This window comes from Clytia hemisphaerica, unplaced genomic scaffold, assembly GCF_902728285.1.
Source record: "Clytia hemisphaerica strain Z4C2 unplaced genomic scaffold, Clytia hemisphaerica genome assembly, whole genome shotgun sequence".
In the NCBI taxonomy this organism is placed as follows: domain Eukaryota; kingdom Metazoa; phylum Cnidaria; class Hydrozoa; order Leptothecata; family Clytiidae; genus Clytia; species Clytia hemisphaerica.
Window position 1 is genome coordinate 104,409 of NW_027104211.1, and position 23,227 is coordinate 127,635.

At 37.6% G+C, this 23,227-nt stretch overlaps 2 protein-coding genes across 3 annotated transcripts in view; both read right to left on the reverse strand.

Moving 5' to 3' along the window:
* The window catches only part of LOC136815559 (eukaryotic translation initiation factor 4 gamma 3-like), a 40,975-nt gene extending 28,715 nt beyond the window's left edge, over positions 1-12,260 (reverse strand). For both annotated transcript variants that reach the window (XM_067072011.1, XM_067072010.1), the window contains exons 1-3: positions 12,184-12,260; positions 11,974-12,037; positions 8,323-8,360 (exon numbers count right to left, since the gene is read on the reverse strand). In XM_067072011.1, the coding sequence (XP_066928112.1) occupies positions 8,323-8,360; positions 11,974-11,980 (45 nt within the window). In that variant the 5' untranslated portion in view covers positions 11,981-12,037; positions 12,184-12,260. The remainder of the gene's footprint in view (positions 1-8,322; positions 8,361-11,973; positions 12,038-12,183) is intronic.
* A 2,990-nt stretch (positions 12,261-15,250) lies between these two features.
* On the reverse strand, positions 15,251-21,319 carry LOC136815616 (uncharacterized). Its single transcript, XM_067072070.1, has one exon. The coding sequence runs from the start codon at positions 21,317-21,319 to the stop codon at positions 15,251-15,253; it is 6,069 nt and encodes a 2,022-aa protein (XP_066928171.1).
* Positions 21,320-23,227: the final 1,908 nt, after the last annotated feature.

Here is a 23,227-nt window from a genome sequence, read left to right on the forward strand (position 1 = left end):
GTGAAAAAACCAACGAAATATAAGGAAAAAGTCCAATGAAAATCTGCAAAAACGGCGATTTCCGGGATATTTCCGGCATTTCAGCCGGAATAGAATTTTTCTCAAAAATCGGACTAATCCCTGTTTTAGCATTGCTAATACGCATCTTTGTGCAAAAAATCAGAAAAAACTATGATGAAATCTCGAGAAAATGCCAAAAAAAACCGGTTTTTCCGGCATATTTCCGGCNACGCATCGATGTTTAACGGGACATTCCGGTTCTAGCGGCCGAAAAATTTCTTTTTCGAAAATTGGGCTCTGTCACATTTTGGGCATGCCATTTTACATCATTGTGCAAAAAATCATGAAAATCTGTCGAGTATACGTTGGAAAAAAATGAAGGAAAACCGTGTTTTACGCCGGTTTTCGGCTGTGTTCCGGCGATTTTTAAGGAGTTCCGGATTCAAAGGATTGATTTTTTTGGAATCAAACGATGCTAGTTTTGGGCATCATCATAAAGAACCTTTTTCTGTAAAGAAACAATTAAATAAGTTGAAAAATATGTGACGGAAATGTGAAAAAAAACGACGATTTCCGGCACATTTCGGTTCTACAGACCGGAAAAAAATTTTTTTTTCGGCCAAACGGTTTTCGACACCTTTTCGGCAGTACTAATGTGCATCTATGTGCAAAAAATCGCAAAAAACTAATATGAAAATCTCGAGAAAATCTCAAAAACCGCTTTTTTCGGGACATTTCCGGTTTCTCCCGCCGGAAAAATTTTTTTTTCGAAAATTGGGCTGTGTCACATTTTGGGCATTGCCATTTTACATCATTGTGCAAAAAATCATGAAAATCTGTCGAGTATAAGTTGAAAAAACGAAGGAAAACCGTTTTACGCCGGTTTTCGGCTGTTCCGGCGATTTTTAAGGAGTTCCGGATTCAAATGATGATTTTTTTGGAAATCAAACGATGCTAAGTTCTGGGCATCATCATAAAGAACATTTTTCTGTAAAGAAACAATTAATAAGTTGAAAAAATGTGAGGAAATGTGTGAAAAAACGACGATTTCGGCACATTTCCGGTCTACAGACCGGAAAAAATTTTTTTTTCGGCAAACGGTTTTCGACACCTTTTCGGCAGTACTAATGTGCATCTATGTGCAAAAAATCGCAAAAAACTAATGATAAAATCTCGAGAAAATCTCAAAAAACCGCTTTTTTCGGGACATTTCCGGTTCTACCGGCCGGAAAAAATTTTTTTTCGAAAATCGGGCTCCGTCACATTCGAGGGTTTATAGTAATGCACCTTTGTGCAAAAAATCAGAAAAATTGAATGAGCCAATCTCGAGAAAAGTTGGTAACTAACGAACGAACTAACGAACACGGGTTAATTTATAGGACCTCCACCCCACCGGGGTAGGTCCAACAAGTGATACTTTTATGGACCTACCTAGTTATGCATTTAACACATATAATTGATATCTACGTGAGCATGACCGTTAAACAATCATTCAGAACACAAATAGTGACGATCTATTAAAATTACTCGTTTGTTTCTTATAAAAAACGTTTAGAGCCCTTGAAATATTCTTTCATATTCAAGACTTCGTGAGCAAGAAATACATCCATCTCCCGATGATTCTAGTGCTGACCGACTGCCTAGGTAGGTTCAGAGCGCACTTTTCCGACGATTTTAGTGCCGACCGACCGACTCACTTTTTGGGGCTGGAAATGACGCGAACACAACTTATATGTGATTGACGCCTTAGGTTAGACGGCAATCACAAATATCTTCGCGTCACCTGACCGTAATTTGGCTAAGAACATTGATGTATCCTTATTAATAGCGATTCTTATAGATAAACATGCGTTTTTTTTAGCTAAAAAATTCTTTTTTTACAAAAATCTGCTTGAGCCATCTTTTAGCCGTTTTTTTGGCTCAAATTTGACCAAAATTTTTTTTCCCGAAAATCGGGCTCCGACACATTCCAGGGTTTATAGTTATGCATCTTTGTGCAAAAAATCATAAAGAATGAATGAGCTAATCTCGAGAAAAGCTAATACCTAAGTAATTGATAATGTGCTTATAAAAAATATCGAATTTGGCCAGTTTTTCTATAAAAACACGCCAAGCAACCAAAATTGCATGTTTAAACACACATATTTTTCAAAAGTAAGCCCTTGTGAGCAAAAAAAAACATCTATCTCATAAAAAATTGAGTAATTTGAATAAGAACATTGTTGTATGCTTATTAATAGTGATTCTTATAAATAAACATGCGTTTTTTGAGCCAACAAATTTTTTTTGCAAAAATCTGCTTTAGCTTTTACCTATGATGGTACCCTACTTTCATGCAAAAATTCAGAAAAAATTAATGATCCAATTTTTCACAAAGTACAAAAAACCCGTTTTTTAGCCGTTTTTTGACCCAAATTTGCCCCAAAAAATTTTTTTCCCGAAAATCGGGCTCCATCACATTTTGGCCACCACCATTTTGCACCTTCATACCAAAAATCAAAAGATTCCTATGATTCAATCCTGAGAAAAGTTGGTAACAGACGAACGGACAGACGAACGGACGGACAAACAAACATAGGTTAATTTATAGGACCTCCACCGGGGTAGGTCCAAAAACTCAAGCTATTATCAAAAAGCAGAAGTTGGACTGGTCCTGACTGCATGTTAGACCAGTCCTGGACGTGTGTTAGTGTTTATTATAATAACAATTACATGAAAACAAGCTAGATGCTGAATGGACCTACCTGATGATGAAAGCTAGATAGCAATAAGGAGAAAATGAAAACAATCAGTCAGAAAATATATCGTTCAGCGAAATTGCATAACGCATTAAATTTTATCATTGATTGTTAATTGGAGGAGAGGGGAGGGGAGTAGGGAAAAAAATAGAAAGTTCTGGTTGCAAAAATCGATTTTATTGACAATTGAAAATCAAAAATTTTGTTTTCGGTCCACCGGCCGGGTGAAAAGATATTTTGCCATCACCCGGCTGCATTTTTTTTCATACATCATCGTTAGGGTTAGGGTTAGTTTGTTTGAAAAACTTTTGTGAATCAGTTTTTGAGGCGTAACTCAACTTTTAAGAATGTTTTTTTTTAATATACAACTTGGTTTTTATAAAAGCATCATGCTGATTTGTGAGTAAAATAAATAGAAACATTCACAAAGTGGGGACTTTTCAGTAAGTAGACAGCTTTGTTTTTATAAAAGGAATCATGCTGACTTGTGAGTAAAATAAAAAGAAACATTCACAAAGTGAGGATTTCAAAAATAGGGGAAATGTTTCTCTCACTCTACTTTTTTCTCAAAAAAGTTACCTTCATAATCACAGTTTGGAGCCTTTAGCAATTGAAGATAAATATTCAAAATGAAAGAGAGTGTCCAGTTCTTAGAGATATTGTAACACAATTGAAAATATAAACGAAAATCAAGTATTTGAATAATCGAATGCCTAGACCACTATAAATCAAAATCTAGGCGTGCGATGATCACGCATGAATTTTTCTTATGCCGAAGCCTGTAGCGGTGTCAAGTTACTACAGATTTAAGGTAAAGAAGACCATCATTTTAACTTCTACGAGTGCTTTAAAAAATCGAGTTTTGGGATCGAAATTTAGCAAAAAAAATTATTTTGCGGCCGGCAGGTTGAGTGTTTTTTTCGTCACCCGGTGGACCGGGAACAAAAATTTTTTTAGGGTTTGCCTGGTGGGCATTATTATTAATAATGTTTTGGTGTGAAAAAAAAACAAAGAAGTATGAGGAAGAAGTGCAATGAAAATCTGCAAAAACGCTTGCATCATATTTCTTTAATGATAAAATCTTGAGAAAAGCTGGTAACAGACGAACGGACGGACGGACAACGGTTAATTTATAAGATCTCCAGGTAGGTCCAAAAACTGATTTAAAAGGTTTTTAATTAATTGAGTTGTTAAAATTACGCTCTTAAAATGGCTGCTAAATTAACTGGAAAAATCTCTTACTGGGCTAAAAAACTTTAAATAAAAATATACATTATTGTTGCCATATTGCTGTGATTTATCATAAATTTGTGCTACTTTCGAAGTTGTGGAAAATATTTTTTCATATAGTATTGTGATCTTGATGAAAAGAAGTCATCAAAACATCAAAAAATGCAAAAAGTTTATATTTTTCGTCTTCACTTTTTAATTTAAAATTAACTGGACTCTTAGTCACCTTTTTGCTAATTTTTACAATCACTTGCTGACCCTTAAGAGACTGACTAAAGTTAGATTTTCAGGTACTTAAATTTAAAACCTTGCAGAGTCACATTTCTGGTTAAAATCCTTTTATAAGAATTTTTTGATGTAATCGTTACTAACAAACACTAGCGAAGGTAAAGACTGGTCAAATGAACAGCCATGAGCTTCTACAAGTGAATGTTAGCACTTACAAGCAAGCAGGACAATTTTAGATAAAATTTCTAGAAGGTCTGAAGGCCAAAAATTTGATTGTTACTAGACTGCTCATAATACTGTACCAAGACTGGTCTGATCTACAAGGAATCACTTTTTTAGGGTGTCACAAATTTTCACCAAACCTGATCTTTGCTATTTTCTCAGTTTTTCAGCAAAACCGCAATTAGCACCACAAATACGGCCATTTTTTATCGTAAGATTTTCAAAATTCCTAGGAAAATAAAGAAATGTGTCCAAAATAGGGCAGAAACCTGAAAATAGGGCAGAAACCTGAAAATTCTATTTTTGTTATTCAATCATACCTTGTTGTAAGACGTAAACTTGTGGGGCTGGCGGATAGCCAGGCTGCTGTGGACGATAAACTTGTTGGAATTGTTGAGGGTGATAGTTTGGACTGCTTCCATAAACATTTTGATTGTAATTTTGGATATAACCTTGTTGGTGCATTACATCTTGCTGTTGCATTTGTACATATTGTTGATTTTGATATTGCATTCGAGGTCCATTTGAGTAACCTCCTCTAATTTGCATAGTATTATTTGGAAAATTATACAATCCACCTCTAACAGGCGCAGTACCAGCCTGCATCATTTGATTTGAATCTGATACGTACTGAAATAAAATTTTAAGGGATAGTTAATATTTTTTGATAGGGCACTTTTCTTTGAAGAATCACTACATGAATAAAAGCAAAGTAGAGAAGATGATATTGCTAACTTGAATTTTTTCACTCTCGTTTTCAAATGTTATATGAAAAAAATGAAAAAAATAAAAAGACATGTTCAAAAATCCCATCAAAGTTTATGAAACAATAAAAAATACAAAAAATACCAGCAAGCTTTGGAAACCTTGAAAACAATAATTAATCACTCAGAATCACTTGGTCATAGTTTTCTGTTTGTTTTCAACAAAAGGGGACTGGATCTAGTTGTCTGGATTTGCTACCAGCTCAAACAAAGTGAAACAAGCGATACTTTTATGGACCTACCTGGTTATCAAACTAATCAGTGAACATTGAAACAATGAAACACATAAGACATAACTGGTCAAAATACAAAAAAATAAAGAAAATGAAAGCATGTCTATTGAGAGAAACTATCAACACTATTGAAAAAGATTTTTGAAAAAGAAAAAAAAAGCTATTAAGCGCTTTTCTTTATAAAAACCACTATCAGAAAAATGCACAGCTTAATATAAATAAGGTTTCCAGAAAACTCAAACTGTCGCACTCTACCGTGGCATTTTCTTCTGTTAGAAAAAATAATAATAAACAAGTGATACTTTTATGGACCTACCTGGTTATGCATTTAACACATATATAATTGATATCTACATAAGCGTGACGATTAAACAATCATTCAGAACACAAATAGTGACGATCTATTAAAATTAGTCGTTTGTTTCTTATAAAAAAACACGTTTAGAAACCAAAATTTCATGCTCTTGAAATATTCTTTCAAATTCAATACTTCGAGAGCAAAAAAACATATCTCATCAAAGAATTCAGTAATTTTAAGAACATTGATGTATGCTTACTAGGTCAGTGTGGATCTAAACCACACTGAAACGACCGCCCTCCTTCACGCATCACGCACGCTCGCGAAAGAGCGCGCGCACATTGTTAACGCCTACATGTCATCTCCAGTACATTTTAGATTATTCATTGAAAACAGATTACAATATAGTCATTTTTCACATCTCGATTATTCAATTACGAATAAAAGACATTCAGGGAAAAAAAAGAGAAACACCTGGGTAATCTAGTTAAAACAAGCAATACTTTAATGGACCTACCTATTTATAAAACGAATAATTAGAATTTAATGGAAGTAATGTATAATTTTAAATTTCGAATTATATATCTATTGGAACGGAGAAAGCAATTAAGAAATACCTTTTCGGCAGTACTAATGTGCATCTATGTGCAAAAAATCGCAAAAAACTAATGAGAAAATCTCGAGAAAATCTCAAAAAACCGCTTTTTTCGGGACATTTCCGGTTCTAGCGGCCGGAAAAATTTCTTTTTCGAAAATTGGGCTCTGTCACATTTTGAGCATTGCCATTTACATCATTGTGCAAAAAATCATGAAAATCTGTCGAGTATAAGTTGAAAAAAATGAGGGAAAACCGTTTTTTACGCCGGTTTTCGGCTGTTCCGGCGATTTTTAAGGAGTTCCAGATTCAAAGGATGATTTTTTTGGAAATCAAACGATGCTAAGTTTTGGGCATCATCATAAAGAACATTTTTCTGTAAAGAAACAATTAAATAAGTTGAAAAAATGTGACGGAAATGTGAAAAAACGACTATTTCCGGCACATTTCCGGTTCTACAGACCGGAAAAAAATTTTTTTCGGCAAACGGTTTTCGACACCTTTTCGGCAGTACTAATGTGCATCTATGTGCAAAAAATCGCAAAAAGCTAATGATAAAATCTTGAGAAAATCTCAAAAAAACGCTTTTTTCGGGACATTTTATTTCGAAAATTGGGCTCTGTCTGGCTCTGTCACATTTTGGGCATTGCCATTTTACATCATTGTGCAAAAAATCATGAAAATCTGTCGAGTATAAGTTGAAAAAATGAAGGAAAACCGTTTTACGCCGGTTTTCGGCTGTTCCGGCGATTTTTAAGGAGTTCCGGATTCAAAGGATGATTTTTTTGGAAATCAAAAGATGCTAAGTTTTGGGCATCATCATAAAGAACATTTTTCTGTAAACAAAACAATTAAATAAGTTGAAAAAATGTGACGGAAATGTGAAAAAACGACGATTTCCGGCACATTTCCGGTTCTACAGACCGGAAAAATTTTTTTTTGGCAAACGGTTTTCGACACCTTTTCGGCAGTACTAATGTGCATCTATGTGCAAAAAATCGCAAAAAACTAATGATAAAATCTTGAGAAAATCTCAAAAAACCGCTTTTTTCGGGACATTTCCGGTTCTACCGGCCGGAAAAGCTGAAATTTACCCCTAAATTTGTTTTTTCGAAAATCGGGCTCCGTCACATTCGAGGGTTTATAGTAATGCACCTTTGTGCAAAAAATCAGAAAAATTGAATGAGCCAATCTCGAGAAAAGTTGGTAACTAACGAACGAACGAACGAACGAACGAACGAACTAACTAACGAACACAGGTTAATTTATAGGACCTTCACCCCACCGGGGTAGGTCCAAAAAACAATTTGGCTAATAACATTGATCTATGCTCATAAATAGTGATTCTTATAGATAAAGATTCGTTTATCAGCCAAAAAAATAATAAGTGTTTACAGAAAACTCAAATCATTACCCTCCAACGTGACATTTTCATCGTAAAAAAACTAATAAAAATAATAATAATAATATGGCTAAGAACATTGATGTATTCTTATTAAAAGTGGTTCTTTTAGATAAAAATGCGATTTTTGAGCCAAAAAATTTTTTTTTGCAAAAATCTGCTTGAGCCATCCTTTAACTTTCATGCTAAAATCAGAAAAAATTAATGATCCAATTTTTCATAAAGTCCGAAAAACCCTTTTTTAAGCTGTTTTTTGGCCCAAATTTGCCCAAAAATTTTTATTCTTCGAAAATCGGGCTCCGTCACATTCGAGGGTTTATGGTCATGCACCTTTGTGCCAAAAATCAGAAAAAACTAATGAGCCAATCTCGAGAAAAGCTGGTAACTAACACACTAACTAACGAACGAACATGGGTTAATTTATAGGACCTCCACCCCACCGGGGTAGGTCCAAAAATCAGATCAGCCAAATTACACCAGGCCACTTATTTATCAGCACAATCCAGTTTATCAAAAAGCTATAAGTGGCCCGGGCTATAGTGATTGGGAAAATATAATTTGGAAGTCAAGGAATAAAAAATAACATTAAAAAACAAAATAAGAAAAACATACCTGGGGTCTGGGTTGATATGATCCTCGGATTGGTTTATCTACAAAAAGATCATAATCAATTTTATAATGTTGACAAATACTACCGAAACTGAGTGTAATCAAGTGAACAGGGATTTTAACGAGGCAATTTGACTGTTAATTTGTTATTGGGTCAAATAAAGATCTATTTAGGCATAGCCCATTTTCACTCTGACAAGAGAAAAGAATTTTGGTAGCAGGTCTATTTACTATATGATCAGAAAAATCTGGAAAAATTCTACTAACTAAAGGAGACAGGAATAGGGACTGAAAGTCTTTGAAGTGTAATGTGGCATAATGGATTCAAATCTGTGCAATAGATATCCCTTCAATAAACTTTGATGGGCTCTCAACCATTGTTTATTGATTAAGCCCTTCATAATTGAAGATATTGTTCAGAGCTTCCAATCTTGAGTATAGAAGGAGCCTGGCTATAAATGTTTTATAATTTGATGATAATGATTTGCCTGAATGGCAGTCAACACCCCTTAGACACCCCTATCCTGAACAGGAAGATTTTTCCAAATTGAGAAGAGCTTTGCTTGAGTCCAAGGATCTTCTCAATAGACCTTAAAGTTTTTGATTTTTCTAAAAAAGCGATGTATTGTTGGATTGTTTCGGGAGTATTATAATAGAATTCCCTGGAGGAATTCCTAAGAGATTTCTATTGTAATACTCCCGAAACAATCCCACAATGCATTGCTTTTTTAGAAAAATCAAAAACTTCAATAAGATCAATTAGTTTTGTTTTGCCCAAGTTTCAAAAAATATTAAAAAGCCCTGGAGCAAAAGCTTTAAAATTCAATGCTTTCAGGGAGGGGTCAGTACTAAAATCTCAGACATGTATTACTATTATTATTTTCTATTATTTGTCCTGTTTGTACTAAAAAAGGTTTCTCTATATTCTGCCTTCTCTGCACTATTTTTTCTAGCTTTGGAAATAAAATTTCTGAGCTAGTTACTATCTAGTGATGCTATTGATCCTGGCAAAATTCTTAGAAGTGTTTGATCATTGTCAGCCAATTTGATTGACTTCTAAATATGCCAATTTTTGCCCTGATTGCCAATTATTTTGCATTTGAATGACAAAAATTTGGCAAATGTGGCAAAATTTTTCAAACAAAAATGCCAAATAAAAAGATTTGAATAAAAAGAATCTGGCATTCTTAGCATTTTTGGAACTTACCTCCGTAACACTGTTTCCATGAGACCTGTGTTCTTTTCGCTTTTCAAACTCAAATTTTGCCACTTTTAGCAAAGATTTTGAAACATAGAAGAAACCTTCCAATGCTAAAGTAAAACAATGCTGATCGGCAATTTAATTAGTTTTTAAAAACAATTGTCAGCCTGTATAAACACTTCGCGGTCTGCAAATGCCGACAGAAAACTACTGATAAAGCATCACAAAACGGAAATCAAAATGGCGGAGTAGCGGTGTAAGATTTTGCCACAAAACTGTGATCTTTAGACATTGAAATTGTCTTGATTGGGCAAAGTTGGTGGATTTGGCAAAGTTGGTGAGTGTGGCAAATTTTGAAGTCAATCAAATTGGCTGTGTGAGCATTGGTTCGATTACGATAGTTCTAATTTGTTCTGTCATAAACTATTCTGTTTAGTGGCTCTTTGTAGGAACAATTCCTTAGCTGTCTAAAAGCTTTTAAATTTTTTGGAGCTTGTTAGTTAAAATATCTATTATTATCATTATTATCATAAATTTTGCATAGAATGCAACCCCCCCCCAAGCTTAGGGGGGGGCTAAATCAGTTTTGCTTGATTGGGGGCTGTATTTTTCAAAAAATACTTGGGGCTAGCTTGCTAGGTAACGGCTGAGTGTTGTGTAATAGAAATGGGGGCAGAGCTGATAGGTTGAAGATATTTTAAATTATGTTAAAAATCTGCTGAACTCGAATGGCATTAATAAATACGAATCTTAAATACATTCCAAAACATTTCAAACAAAAGAAAAGAGAAAAACAAAGGAGCGGCCAAGCCTAGGCGGAAATTAAAATTACTAAATGAAGTTGGGCTTTAAATTTCAAAACAAAGGCTGAATTAAGTCTTAATCAGGTTCCAAATATGCACTTCCTGTAAATTTTATATGATGAGTTAACTAAAGCAGACTAAAGCAGACGATGGTGCGGTCCCCGCCGTTTGTTTATATTTTTTTCGGTTGTCGTAAGAATTTCAGCCTCGAGTTCAAGCAAGCAAAACAACAACTTGTTTCTGACAGACAAATCTTATTTTGTACTATTTTGTTTGACTGGATATGCTGAATCAATTTAACATTTAACATGGCCCGAACATGGCCCGAATGACTCGGGTCATGTTCAGGGCCAAAAGAATTGATAGGGTCTCTCGGCCCGAACATGGCCCGAGAATTCTCGGGCCATGTCGAGGGTTGTGACAAAAGTTATTGTAAAGAAAAGTCATTTGGAAGTGTAATCATACCCTTTCCAGGGAACTGGATCAACATTTTTTAAGTCAGAATTCATTGCCAGTAATGCCGCAGCGTGGTTTGAAAGCTTGGTGGTTGTTGTAAGTCTGGTGGAAAATGGATTCATCTCTGAATATAAACATTACTGCAGCTAGAATATTTTGTTTATTTTGACAAACAAAAGGTTCAAGGTTTGTTTACTTTTTATTTTACTGCATTTCTCTGTCTCATTCTGCTGTAGTAGGCAATTGAAAACTCCTGATTTTTTGTTTTTGTCAGTGCTTGCTAGTGCTCGCTCGGCAGCCATTTTGAATTTTTTTTTCGACGTCTGTACTCGGCAATTTCTTGACCTCTACAGAATTGACGATTTTGCCTGAGGGGAACAGCTATGTGCTGATGATCAGGAGTGTCAAATTCAAGTCAAATAGAATCAGCATAATAATATAGACTATCCCATTCACCAATCGCAATCATAATAACCATCAAAAGAAGAAAACAACATTTCTACGCTAAGATTCATGTCTTTAGTTTAAGACAATCAAGGACCCTGCCGACGCACCGGACTGTCCGGTGTATTTGTCCGGTGGTAAAAAGTATCCTTTCACTACACCGGACGCAATAAGTCCGGTGTCAGTCCGGTGTTGCATACATGGAATTTTGGACGCCGGACATTTATAAAACAAAAAATTAAGAAGCACCAGACACACCGGACTGGTCATGTCCCGTGTTTTGATTGTCCGGTGGAAAAAAATGTCCTTCTCCGACACCGGACATTCAACTTCCTTAAGTCCGGTGTAGAGATTGTCCGGTGGAAAAAAAATTATCATTTTTACACCGGACTTTTGCGTGTCCGGTGTTCGTTAAGTCCGGTGCGTCGGCAGGGTCCTGACAATCATCAGCTACTACTTTATGTGTGAAAAATTGGTCCCTAGATCAAACAGTCCAGATGAGTCTCCTAGTCTACTACACTTTTTGGAAGTAACCACATTCTCATCAGATCAGACACTATGATATGGTAATGTTTCTAAGAAGGTTTCCTGGTCTTTGATGCAATAAAATCCTTCCTGGAAACATAATAGGAAGTTATATAGTGTCCATTAAATAGAACCTTATCTTCTCTTATGTCAAGCTGCTACTTGAACAGTGGTATACAACAGACAGACTAAAGACAATTTGGGTTTAATTCGTTAAATTCTGACCTTGCATTGTATGGAGTGTCTCTTAGTTAGTTGAGTTTCCATTTATGTAGACATCGCCATTTTCCTTAAAAGGGTAAAATCAAAGAAAGTTATCAAAGACCAAAGAATAATTTCCAAGTTAACCATCAAAATCAGCTAGAATAACCAAATATTACAAAGATATTTTGAGATAGAAAGTATTTTGTGACAATTACAAATGGCGGATCTTACCTCCCTGCCGGTCAGGAGAGTGTTCTTTCAGATATGATGACGTAATGTCTTCACGATTTTGATTAGCTTACCTGAGGGTAGTATATTTTCCTTTTGATAACATAGCGTCCATATTTTTTATTGGTGCATCTCCAGAAGTTTTGTACGCTTTACATGCTATAAGCTATTTGTATTCTAACGTACCTACATTGATATGATCAACATCGTGTAAAAACAAATTTTAAAAATTCGAAAATCAAGCCAAGTCCAGCAGGGAGAAAAGACCAGACGGTGTCAATCGAACGAATCGAACGTCGAATCAATTGAACGCAATTGAACACAATCGAATAATTCAGTCTGGGAAATCCTCTCAATTGCACGCTTATGTTCCGAGGCCGTAAGCGCGCAATTGCACGGTTATCAAAATGGCAGAATTTTTAAGCGTGTAATTACACGCTTATCGATCGAAATTGTTCTGAAACGGGCGGTAAGTGTTAAGCAAGATTGATGGGTGACGGCTTTTGCGGTAAGCGTGTAATTGCACGCTTTAAAATTTCCTATATTTTTGACACGTAATTCCTTCCGAAAGCTCTGTTGAATTTCAAAAGCCTAGGGCAGTTTTACTCAAAATTTATCGTAGAAGAAGATTCCGTAAAAATGGATTGCCCGTTAAACCATGCCTTTGCCCGAATTAGAGTTGCAATTCGATTGTCGAACGCAATCGAATTGCAACCGAATATTACCCAGGATTTGCCGTTCGATTACGTTTGATTGCTTCGATTACGTTCGATTATTGATTTAGATTTTATTCGCTTTCGTACGATACTTAAAGCGCTTGGCCGCCTGCGCTAAAAAGCTCTAACAGAGTGATCCAATTTAATTTAATCGCAATCAAACTCATTAAACATAATCGTAATCGAACCAATAACATAGCTGTCAACTCTCCCGCATTGAGCGGGAGACTCCCGCCCGCATGTCAACGATTTCTCCCGCCTGAAGAAAATTTTGCCAAATCTCCCGCATTTTTGGGATTTTCTCCCGCATCTCCCGCATTTCCAAAAATTTTCCGATTTTGGAAAAACCAAACGGCGAAATTTCTGGATTTTGAAAGATCGGAACGAAAAATTCCCCAATTTCCCGAAAAAAATTTCCAATAAAATCGGATTTTACGAAAAAACCTTCCCCGATTTCCCGATTTTCCGATTTTGAAAAATCGGATTATCGGGGAATTTTTTCCGACTTGGAGCTCTCCCGCATTTTTGTGAGGCGAAGTTGACAGCTATGCAATAAAACCTAGTCTACTATTAATCGGACCAATCTAACGTTACTCCAGTCTGGGAAATCCTCTCAATTGCACGCTTATGTTCCGAGGGCGTAAGCGCGCAATTGCATGGTTATAATTTACGCCCGCTCCCGCCCCGGTTGAAATTGCTTAGGGATTTCAAGGGGTTCAGAATTCTCTAATTCGGGCGAAAGCATGGTTTAACGGGCAATCCATAGAGTGTTGTGGGAACAGCGAATTGAGACGAGTCAGTACGTGACGTGTTTGTAACAGTGCGTTCAAACTAAGAACAAAAGAAAATTCTTTGGTCACAAATCTTATCAAAATTTGTACAAAATCAAATCAAGAATTGCCCTCCAATCTGATAAAATAAATATTCACAAATCTCAGTGAAATAGAAAATATTGTTTGACAAGCCAAATATTCTAAGTCTAGAAAATAGGGCAAAAATATCAAACTTAATAAAATGAAATATTATCTTACCAGCGTGCGACTGCATAAAATGCTGTGTATAAAACGTCTCAAGAACACTACACCACAATTTCAAGGTGACAGTGAAAAGTTATCAATATTGTTCATCAAACATAAAATCAAAGACAAAAAATGTTGACATCGTCAACTCTCAACAACCTTATCTCAAAAGTTGCAAAAAAGATTCCGTTCTAAAGTATAAAAAGAATCTGACGCCTACAAAAAATTAATAGCTTTCTCCATCGTATGGTCATTAACTTGATCTCCAAATGAAAGTCATTAAATTTTTATCGAGGCTCTCCCATGGAGAGCAACAAGTTCGTAATTACTTTCCCTTGAGAATTTGGGTTTCATCGATAATTACGTTTACTCACTCGACACTCCCCACCATGAAACAATCAAAGTTCGAAAGGGTGTGTCAAAACAACAACAATTTTCTCAATACATAAGTAACTCTGACATCGTCAGAACCCAGTTGTCGAACATCACCAAATTGAAATGAATGTTGATCGTCACGAAATTGAACGAGTGTCGCAGATCACGAAATTGAACGAGTGTTGCACATCATGGAATTGAACGAGTGTTGCACATCACGAAATTGAACGAGTGTTGCACATCACGAAATTGAACGAGTGTTGCACATCACGAAATTGAACGAGTGTTGCACATCACGAAATTGAACGAGTGTTGCACATCACGAAATTGAACGAGTGTTGCACATCACGAAATTGAACGAGTGTTGCACATCACGAAATTGAACGAGTGTTGTACATCACGAAATTGAACGAGTGTTGCACATCACGAAATTGAACGAGTGTTGTACATCACGAAATTGAACGAGTGTTGTACATCACGAAATTGAACGAGTGTTGTACATCACGAAATTGAACGAGTGTTGTACATCACGAAATTGAACGAGTGTTGCACATCACGAAATTGAACGAGTGTTGCACATCACGAAATTGAACGAGTGTTGCACATCACGAAATTGAACGAGTGTTGCACATCACGAAATTGAACGAGTGTTGCACATCACGAAATTGAACGAGTGTTGCACATCACGAAATTGAACGAGTTGATCACCAATGAATCTAAATAAACTCAGCTTCAGAGAAGTTATCATAGGTTCTCAACATAGAGACTTCATGCATAACGTTGGCTTTGCTCAGTCAACGATATTGTAACATCACCGATGTCAAATTTGAATGCCTTGTAACGTCGATGTGAAGCGTCGACGTCATCTTGTAGAAATCACGAACACGAGTAGTATCAGTAGTATGTACAGTAATGAAAATAAGTAATACATCACCTGGAATAGCTGCAACGACGAAATCATCAGTTGCTCCAGTGGAAACGAGAGTCAGCGAGTGCAGCCATTGTACCGAGCTCTTTCATAATGTCAATCTCATCAAACGATCTGATGAGAACGAGTGAACGAATGGCGCGTTTGGTGAGTCGAAATGCTTGTTCCTGATGGTTTTTGTACTTGACAGTTGCTTGTCTGATGACATCATCTTTGCCCTTGTGGACACTGTCAATCATCCCATATTGATAGGTGTTGTTGATGTTGGATTCGTGCTTGAGAAATAGCACGATATCTCCTTTTGATGGTTGTCCGTCTGAAGTGAACCACTTCTCCTGTGACAAAAGCTTGGGTACATGAGTTGACAGCCAAACTTCAAACCATGCGTCGAAACATTGTTGGTTGGCATCCAAGATTTTGTTTGGGTGAATTGTTGTTAGCATCTCTCCTTCAGGGCTTCGCTCATTGTTTCGTCCTAAGCGAAGTCTGTTTGGGGTGAGTAGATCCATCGACTCGAAATCTGAAACTTCATTTCTGATCCCAATAGGTTGATTGTTGATGCAATTGGCAATCTGAGAGGACAAAGTCTCCCATTGAAGCAATGATAAACGTTCATTGGAGATGCTTCGTTCTAATGACTTGTTGATTTCTTGAATTCGTCTTTCCACTTTCCCATGGAAATTATGGCCACCTACTGGACATGAGTTGAATTCGACTTCCACATCTTGATGTAGCTGATTCACAGTATCCTTGAATTTCAGTCTCATATCTTTGCAACCCTTGAGCAATTGACTTCCTTCGTCACAGTAGAGGGTTTTTGGAAAGCCTGCATCACTGGCGAAACGAATGAAGGCTTGTAAGAAAGCAGGTGTAGAATAATCGTCCATGACTTTAATTGAAGTTGACGAGGTAGTTGAGCAGCAAAATACTACAAGCCAGATTTTGATCGTGGCTCGTTTGTTGTGTGGAGAGAATGCTTTGTATGGACCCGATAGATCAACTTGACACATGTAAAACGCAGGAGCAACAGTGAGTCTTGAGCTTGGAATTGGACCCATAGCAACTTCGATAGTTTTCTTCTCAAGGTACCTGCATCTAGGACACGATCGTTTGATAGCTTTGATGATTGATCTAACTTCCAATATGTAAGCATGTCTGAGTACGGCTCTCAAAGTTGTTTCTATTCCCCGATGAGAAGCATTCTGGTCATTCCAGTGTACGTCATTAACAATGGCGTATGCAACAGGTGAGTGTTTATCAACCAAGGGGACGCAGAAGCTTGTGGATGAGAGATCTTTCATTGCCTTTGTAAATCTTCCGGTAACAGTGATGTCATCACATGTTAAGACTCTTCCGGTGTAAATGAGAACTCCATCTTTCATCCTTGAAATCTTCTCATACTTTTTCTTTGGCAGAAAGTGTTGAATCTCTGCCGTGCATTTCTTGAAGTAGTAAGATTTGGCTTTGTCAGTGTCAGATGTCGATACAACTTTGCACCATGGGTGGGACTTCAGTTTGGAAGGATTAACTTTACGTGAAAGGATCTTGCGGATGAACTTCATAACCATTGTCATTAGCCTGATTACTTTGCTGTATGAGTGTTTGTTTGGATCAATGATATACTGTAAAAAATCGAAGTGTTTCTTAACTTCAGAAGGTACTGATTGGTTACTCAAGAACGTTGATTCCTGAGGATATGTTTCTTTGTTGGCTTCTGTTATCTGGGATGCATCAAGCTTCAAGCTGTTGATTGGAGTGACTGGAAATTCAGATTGATCTTTCGACATCCATTCATATCCGTTAATCCAATCAGAATCCATTGATATATCCTCAATTGAGCATCCTCTTCTGGTTCCCAAGTCAGCAATCATGTTCTTGGATGATACATAGTACCAGTCAGATGGTTGGGAGAAACGACGAATCTCAATCACTCTGTCCCTAACCCATTGTTTGAGTGGTTTTTTATCATTGCCAATCCAGTGCAGTACAACTTGGCTGTCACAAAGTTTCATAGACGACTTATGAAGATCTCCAAGTGATCTCTTTACGACCTCACTGGTGTGAATGTTGAGTAGAGCTGCAATCATCTCAGCTCTTGGTTGGGAGGTATGATCAGGAAGGATTTTTGACCTGGCAAACAGAAGTTGACAGCAGTAATCACCACTACGCCTTTTGATCCTTGAATAGATGGCTGAGCAGGCAATACTTGAACTGGCATCACCTGTGTCAATCGTTTCAATCGATAATGATTCGGCATCCTCAGGTACAACACATCTCTTGAAGTAAACTGTTTTCATCTCTTGCATCATTTGGAAGTTGTTTATCCAAGTTGGTCTCAGCTCCTTTGGAATAGCATCATCCCAGTCAAGCTTGTGGATGACTAAGTCATGAAGGTCTAATTTGAATCCTGCTGAAATTGGCGTCATCTTTCCAAGAAGGTCGTATATCTCTCCTACCTTGGAGGCACAATGGCGTTTGGTTAATCGTTCTGGAATTGAATTATCACTGACAGGTGGTTTCCTCCCACGTTTGCGTTTGGCAAAATTCAATTCTCCAATGTTCAACAATATCACATCGTCTTTTGGAAACCATTTGAGTCCAGCAACAACCAGTGACTTGCCATCATCAGACAAGTTCTCATTTGGATTCTCACCGGATAAAGTAATGCCTTTCAGTTTGTAACCACCACGATTGACGATTAACTCCATTTCATCAGCTCTTTGACTAGCCATTTCGAGTGAGGCTGCACCACTAATGCAATCATCAACGTATATGTCCTTCTTGATGATTCTACTGGTTTCAGGAAATTCATTTTTCGACATGTCAGCAATCTTTCTAAGCCCATATTCAGCTTGATTCCCACTTGGCTTCACTCCATAAATAAGTGTTTTGATCACCTTTTCGTCAGGGATTTTTGTGGGGTCGAGATTCTCATGCCAGATATATCTTTGCAAGCACCAATCTCTTTGGTCGAGCCGAATGGTATTGTACATTTTGCTGATATCTGAGTGAATACCAACTTGGTGTGTTGACCAACGAATGGCGATCTCCTGCAATTTGTTCAAACCATTCTTTCCTTTAGCGAGAATATCATTAAGACTGTAGCCTGATGATGTAACCATAGATGCATCAAAGACTATACGGCAAGGGGTTGAGATAGATGTGGGTTTCCACACTGCCCTCCACGGGATAAAATTTTGGACAGGATTGTTTCTCAGATCAACTTGGACATCAGCAGGGAGATTTTTCACATAATCAACGAATCCAAGTTTCTGCAACTTTGCTTCTGATTCTAACACATCCGACTTATCTTGGGCATTCGTGGGATTGTTAAGCTTTTTTATCTGCTGGCTGTATACTTTCAAAGCGACCGATTTATTGGGTGCGAGGCGCTTTACTGGATCGAACATTAACGGTAGCCTGGCAGTGGTCGTGCACGTATTTGTATCAATCGATACGGATGAATTAATTATGGCTTGCTCAGCTTCCTCTTTTATGCTAATAGCCTCAATCGATTCATGGGATTTGCAATCTTTGCAATTTCGGCACGTTGTACAACGATACGTTATCTGTGAACCTGCGTTCTCGGCAGATTCAAAAGATTTCAGAATGTTTGATCGATAAGCTGTATGATCAATCAAAGGAGTGGAATTTTGGATAGTTGGGGATTCCACAATCGAGAGTTCGCGGATACGGGCGAGTTCCGTATAGAAAGTTGCTGACAGATGAGCATCGAAAGTACGGGAAAATGATTCATGTGGACCGCCAAGGACACCGGTGGTTCCATCAGAACTTCTGAAAACTGATTTGAATATGGATAAACCCGTTGGTGATTGGAATATAAGTTTTGGGAAATAGCGAAAGTAGGAAATGCCGATCATCATATCGACTTTGCCACCGGCAGATTTTGGTAATTTTGGGAATATTTTCGCTATTGCGCCCGCTGCATCGAAAAGACTCTTCTCCGCATCACATAGTGAATATCGCGGAAATTCATCGGTCAGTTTCGGTAAGCAGAGTCCGGATAACTGCGCATGTTTCCCGGTAGATAACGGTAATTTAATCCGGTACAAGCCATGATCTGATATTGTTTTTGATCCAGCAATTCCTCCAACGGAAACAGGAACTTTTGACAGCATTGTAGCACTGGAACCAAGACGATTAACTGCATCCTCGGTAATCAGGAAATCACTGCAGCCTGAATCGAAGAATATGTTGAACAGTTCGCTATGAAGCTTGATCTGTTGGAGCATATAGATTCCACGATCTTTGATATCTTCCTCTGAATCAGCAACGTTTGATTCTACAAAGTTCTGCACAGGAACATTCGGTTGCAGGACATTTTTCTCAGCAACTGGCTGATGGATTTCAGAGGTAAGGATTGCGCTGCTCGCGTGAAATGATAATTTAATTTCTCTGGAAAAGGACGGTAAGCTAGGATTTCTCATGCATTTTGCCTTATATCGTTCCAGTAATTCCTCGTTATCCTTGGAATTTTTATGCTCGTCACAGAGTAAGACGTGCTTCTTTTTGGGATAAGAATTGTGTGAAGGGTGTGGACATATAAATTCAGCTTGACATTCCCCTTTGGCATGTTTCCCTTTGTTCCAGTCAGCCCCAGGGTAGAGACATTGGAAGCAAAATCCCTTCCTTCGTAACATCGAGAATCGTTGGGAGGGTGTTTTTTCAGCAAAAGCACGACAGGAAAAGTATTGGATTACTTTGGATCCAATTGATCCAGTGGAAACATGATCATGTTCCCCATCCTTTGCCCCACACAATAAACATTTCTTGCATTCTTGCTTTTCCCCAAAAAATGCACACGAGCCTTTTCCGCCCTTTGGACCTGGGGGTGATTTTTCATTGTTCCCACAGAATCTCAGCCTCTGTTGCTCAACTTTAAGCTCCTTCTCGAGAAAAAGTAGAAGTTGGTTCCATAGGACTTTCTCATTTGCCTCTAACTCACAGGATTCCTTCAGCCACTGGGTCATACGAGCATTCCCCATTAAACGATAGATTTTTTCCAAACCTTCCCCGTAAAATAGGTTTTTTTCAATGTTGTGCTTGGAAGCCAAATTTAAGAGATCCCTCATCAGGCTAATGATCTGACTGATTCCGGCAATCAACTTCTCAGGGTCCTTGGTTTTCCCCAGCTGAGAGATATTGTCTAATTTGGCAACCTTCCTGGCCAAAAGAAATCTGGTGTCCCCATAAGTTGCTTTCAATCGTTCCCAGATCTCAGAGATTTTATCAACATGCTTAACCAGAGACAATGCTGGCTCTGATAGATGGTTATTAATCAAAAGGTCCGGTAGCATTCTCTTAGTTGTAGTACGAACATAAAGCTTCTCGAACTCAGTTTGGAAGGTATAGATGTCCAAAGGTGAATCGTACCCAGAAAATTTTGCCAAATTGATATTCAGCTTCCCCTCCTTGATTAGATCCCTCTTGTTGAGCTCCCTTTGATCCACTTCTTTCTCCAGGTCCTTCAGAAAGTCAGTCTTCTTAGAAATAATAAAATCATATTTCTTACCAAGTTCTTCTACTGCTTTCTTCATTGCACCAGATGCAGCAGGGTATTTCAGGATTTCTTGGTAGTTCTGGGTCACAGTTTCCAATTTCTTTGCCGACACCTTCTGGTTATCCTGTAGCTTCAAGAGTTGGTCATCAGTCAGTTGTGGAATGGTGGACTCACACCATTCGGACTCGAGCTCTGTTGCAATCCTGAGGGTTGTGTTGACTTGGAAAAGCTTCGACTTCTCCTGGTGGTTGAGAATGGTCTTCTGGGTTGCTGCTTCCTTTGATTGAGCTTCCTTGGACATTTCGATACCAGTTTTGATCTTCTGGATGACGTCATCGAATTCTCGTTTGTAATCAGTATTGTACCTGGGAGTGCCAATTAATAATTTTATCTTGGTGTGCTTGGTCCTAAACTCGGACCTCAATTCCTTTAATGTGGCGATTATCTCACGTGCTGGAGTTACATCAAATGACATCTCGTCCACAAAATCTCCAATATCATCTTTCAGGACTTCCACTTCAACGAATAAGTCCACCGGGTCGATGGGTTGTTTGCCATCTTCTTGTTTTTCGTCTGCCATAGTTGACGGTTCGGTAAGGGCACACGTTTGCCTGTGTTATGCAGGGCGCTATAATCGATTCGTTTAGCGGCTGCTCTTTTGTTCATTTATATCATACGGTCTGCTGTTTGAATGTTGTGGGAACAGCGAATTGAGACGAGTCAGTACGTGACGTGTTTGTAACAGTGCGTTCAAACTAAGAACAAAAGAAAATTCTTTGGTCACAAATCTTATCAAAATTTGTACAAAATCAAATCAAGAATTGTCCTCAATCTGATAAAATAAATATTCACAAATCTCAGTGAAATAGAAAATATTGTTTGACAAGCCAAATATTCTAAGTCTAGAAAATAGGGCAAAAATATCAAACTTAATAAAATGAAATATTATCTTACCAGCGTGCGACTGCATAAAATGCTGTGTATAAAACGTCTCAAGAACACTACACCACAATTTCAAGGTGACAGTGAAAAGTTATCAATATTGTTCATCAAACATAAAATCAAAGACAAAAAATGTTGACATCGTCAACTCTCAACAACCTTATCTCAAAAGTTGCAAAAAAGATTCCGTTCTAAAGTATAAAAAGAATCTGACGCCTACAAAAAATTAATAGCTTTCTCCATCGTATGGTCATTAACTTGATCTCCAAATGAAAGTCATTAAATTTTTATCGAGGCTCTCCCATGGAGAGCAACAAGTTCGTAATTACTTTCCCTTGAGAATTTGGGTTTCATCGATAATTACGTTTACTCACTCGACATAGAGGATTTCCCAGACTGTACTCGAACACAATCGAACACAATCGAATATTACCCAGGAATCGGCCGTTCGATTGAGATTCGATTACGTTCGACAATTGAAATGCAATTATTCGATCGCGTTCGATTACGTTCGATTGGTTCGATTGCAATTTTTGTTCGAAGTTGTTCGATTGACACCGTCTGGAAAAGAAAACAAAGAAGAGAAAGGAATCGATATTATTATCGATCATTATCAATCAAAATTTCAAAAATATTGTGAGTATTCGATCACTTTTCGAACAACCCTTCGAAGACTCAATAACCGTTCGAGTACTTTGATTATTATTGATTACTTTCGATAACTTTGACAGTTACATCAAAATGCCTCGAAAATGTCAATATGAAAATTGCGTAATCAGAGAACGTATGTCTCGCTCATTATAAAAAGGCTGAGACAAACTTTCAATAATTGGATTGTAACATCGAGTTAAGTCTCTTTTGTTAAGTCACCAGGGGGTAAATAAAACAGACCTTGATACATTTATCGTTCGCATTTATCGTTCGTTTCAACTTGACGATTCGTTTAAAACTCAGCCTCCTAAATATCTGGGGTAGGTAAAATATGTACAAAGAAATTCATACTTTCCAACCCGGCGAATCTTTAAAAAAGAAGCGAACAATAAAATATAATTACCCTTTCCAAATAAACCTCTTCGGTGGCGAGCGTAGTCTACTCTGACATAATTGTAAAATTTATGTGATGGGAGTTTGACATAGTAATGTAATGTTGTTTGGGGAATCATGAAGTTCTCTGGAATTTCGATTGCATTTATTCCCCGACAGTTGGGTGCTGTTGTTGGGTGCTCAAAGTTAGAAATTTTAACACCCTGCACTTTGTTGGGTGCTATATCTTGGGCGCTCTTAACAGCACCCGACATGTAACGGGCGGGTGGAGTTCACGGATTAACGTTTTCTTTTTTTTTTATTCATGGGGTGATAATGGAACAACAAAACTAACCCTAGATAGTTTCGGTCGCTGATCCGATTTGCACGCCGGCAAACTGAAGCCCATCGGCAAAGATGGTGGGAAATAGTCACGGCATGGACCAGGGGTTTAGGTACCCTCTAAGAAAATAGGTACCCCCTGAATTTTAGGTACCCCCAAAGAACAGATGTTAGTAGGTAC